We start from the raw sequence: 2,716 nt of genomic DNA, 5'->3' as shown, positions 1-2,716 counted from the left end.
CATTTAGAGTTTTAAAGTCATCCGAAACTCCATTAAACCTACGGTTTGACTTTCTAGTAGTCAACACTTGACATGTAGGCTTCTCAACTCTTTCAAAGACCGCCAATTTCATGCGCACCTACGGTTTGACTTTCAAGTGGTCAAACCTTTACACTTAGAGTTTTAAAGTCATCCGAAACTCCTCTAAACCTACGGTTTGACTTCCAAGTGGTCAAACCTTTACACTTAGAGTTTTAAAGTCATCCGAAACTCCTCTAAACCTACAGTTTGACTTTCTAGTAGTCAACACTTGACACGTAGGCTTCTCAACTCTTTCAAAGACCGCCAATTTCATGCGCACCTATGGTTTGACTTTGAAGTGGTCAAACCTTTACACTTAGAGTTTTAAAGTCATCTGAAACTCCTCTGAACCTACAGTTTGACTTTCTAGTAGTCAATATTTGACATGTAGACTTCTCAACTCTTTCAAAGACCGCCAATTTCATGCGCACCTACGGTCAAAGTTTTAAAGTCATCTGAAACTCCTCTAAACCTATACGTTGATTTTGTCGACTAACTACTTCTTTCTTTGTTGTAGTTATTGAATATGTCGACAGATAGAGGATGGATGTATAGAAAGAATGATGATCGCGGGGCTCTGAGCCAGACCTATATCAGACACTTGAAAGGTTTTTTGGACATAGCCTATGCCAATGAAGATTATGTTGTAAAGGCAACTACACGTGATGGGATAGTGTTCCACATCAGATGTCCTTGCTCCAAGTGTCGAAACGAAGCCTATAGAGAAAGAGAAGACGTGAAACTGCACTTGATGAAATATGATTTCATTCCTGATTATTTCATTTGGTGGGGACATGGTGAAACCTTTTCTTTACATGCATCTCATCAAGACGCGGGTCAATCTTCTAATCCTATAGTGGATCATAATGAAAGTTATTTTCAAATGGTGAACGATCACATGGTACATGATGCCATGACATGGGAAGAGCAAACACCTAATCCTTCTGCCCAAGGATTTTATAACATGTTACAAACTGTTGACAAACCTTTATGGGATGGATGTAAAACTTTTTCAAAATTAGGGGCTGCGACGAGTTTGTTGCATTGGAAGGCAGAATGTAATGTACYCGAGACGACATATAATAGAGTGCTTCCTGTTTTTAAGCGTATGCTACCTGAGGGTGATAAATTACCTTGTAACTTCTATGAGACGAAGAAGAGTTTAAAAAATGTTGCTCTGCCAAAACAAAAGATCGATGCTTGCAAAAACCATTGCATGTTATTTTACAAGCATGATTCTAGGTTGACCCACTGTCGAGTATGCAATGAAAGTCGTTACAAGGCAAGTGGACAAAAGAAGGTCTCTAACTTGGTGTTGACGTACTTATCGATTGTTCCAAGACTCCAAAKATTGTATATGTCTCCAAAGACCGCAAAAGAGATGACTTGGCATTACGATCATCGGGCGAAACCGGCTGAAATGGTACATCTAAGTGATGGTGCGGCTTGGAAGCATTTCGACATGAGGGATCCTGACTTTGCTTTTGAGATCCGGAATGTTCGTCTTGGGTTATGCATCGACGGTTTCAACCCGAATAATTCAACTTTGAATCCGTATTCACTATGGCCCGTTTTTATTACCATCTACAATCTACCTCTTTGGATGGCTTTGAAAGATTCGTATGTTAAGCTTGCATTGGTCATCCCTGGTAGAAAGAGCCCCGGTCAGAATTTGGATGTGTTTCTCAGGCCGCTAATAGATAATCTAAAAATGTTGTATACAGAGGGTGTTCTTACGTATGATGCGTATCGTAAGAATAATTTCGAGATGAGGGCTATACTACTATGAAACGTCAGCGACTTCCTGGCTTATGCAATGTTGTCGTGTTTGAGCACGCATGACAAGTTAGCCTGCCCATATTGCATGGGGGAGGTGGATTCCTTCCAGTTAAAAAATGGAGGGAAATCATGTTGGTTTGATTGTTATCGGAGATGGTTACCTACAACACACCCTTTCCGTCGTGATCGAAAAGGATTTATGGTAGGTAATAGGGGGTTAACTGGTCCACCACCTGAGGTAACCGGTGAAGAGATCTGGGAGTTCGTTCGTCACCTTCCAACTGTTTATGAGGGTGTCCCGTATAGTTCAAAAAATAGAAAAATTAGCGGGTTAGGAACCAATCATAATTGGGTAAAGAGAAGCATCTTTTGGGAGTTGCCATATTAGAAGACGTTGTTGATCCGACACAACCTCGATGTCATGCATATTGAGAAGAACGTTTTTGAGAATCTCTTTGACACCGTCATGGATACGTCAAAAACTAAAGACAATGTAAAGGCGAGAAAAGATGTAGAGATTCATTGCGATCGACGAGATTTGCACATTGCCATGTCAGGCAACAAAGTAGTGAAACCAAAGTCATCGTACAGTTTGAGCAAACAACAAGTAAAACAAGTGTGTGCATGGTTGAAGAAGTTGAAGTTTCCAGACGGGTATGCTTCGAACATAGAAAGTTGTGTGAACCWAGAAGATTCTAGCTTTTATAGCTTCAAGAGTCATGATTGTCATGTGTTTATGCAACGATTGCTTCATATTGCTTTACGAGGGCTGCCAACTTCGATATGGGATGCAATAACGGAGTTGTGCACATTCTTCCATGTGATATGTTCAAGGGTGTTACACATAGATGACTTGGTTCCATTGCAAACAAGTATT

The 2,716-nt window shown here is 40.5% G+C and overlaps 1 protein-coding gene across 1 annotated transcript; it reads left to right on the top strand.

Annotated features, from left to right (window-relative positions):
- The first annotated feature begins 586 nt into the window (after positions 1 to 586).
- LOC112526401 lies at positions 587 to 1,849 on the top strand. The gene has a single exon (XM_025136686.1). It carries the CDS (start codon positions 587 to 589, stop codon positions 1,847 to 1,849), a length of 1,263 nt encoding a protein of 420 aa, XP_024992454.1.
- Positions 1,850 to 2,716: the final 867 nt, after the last annotated feature.

This window comes from Cynara cardunculus (genome assembly GCF_001531365.2).
Source record: "Cynara cardunculus var. scolymus isolate 2C chromosome LG 14, CcrdV1, whole genome shotgun sequence".
Classification (NCBI taxonomy): Eukaryota; Viridiplantae; Streptophyta; class Magnoliopsida; order Asterales; family Asteraceae; genus Cynara; species Cynara cardunculus.
This window is presented reverse-complemented; position numbering and strand designations above follow the sequence as displayed.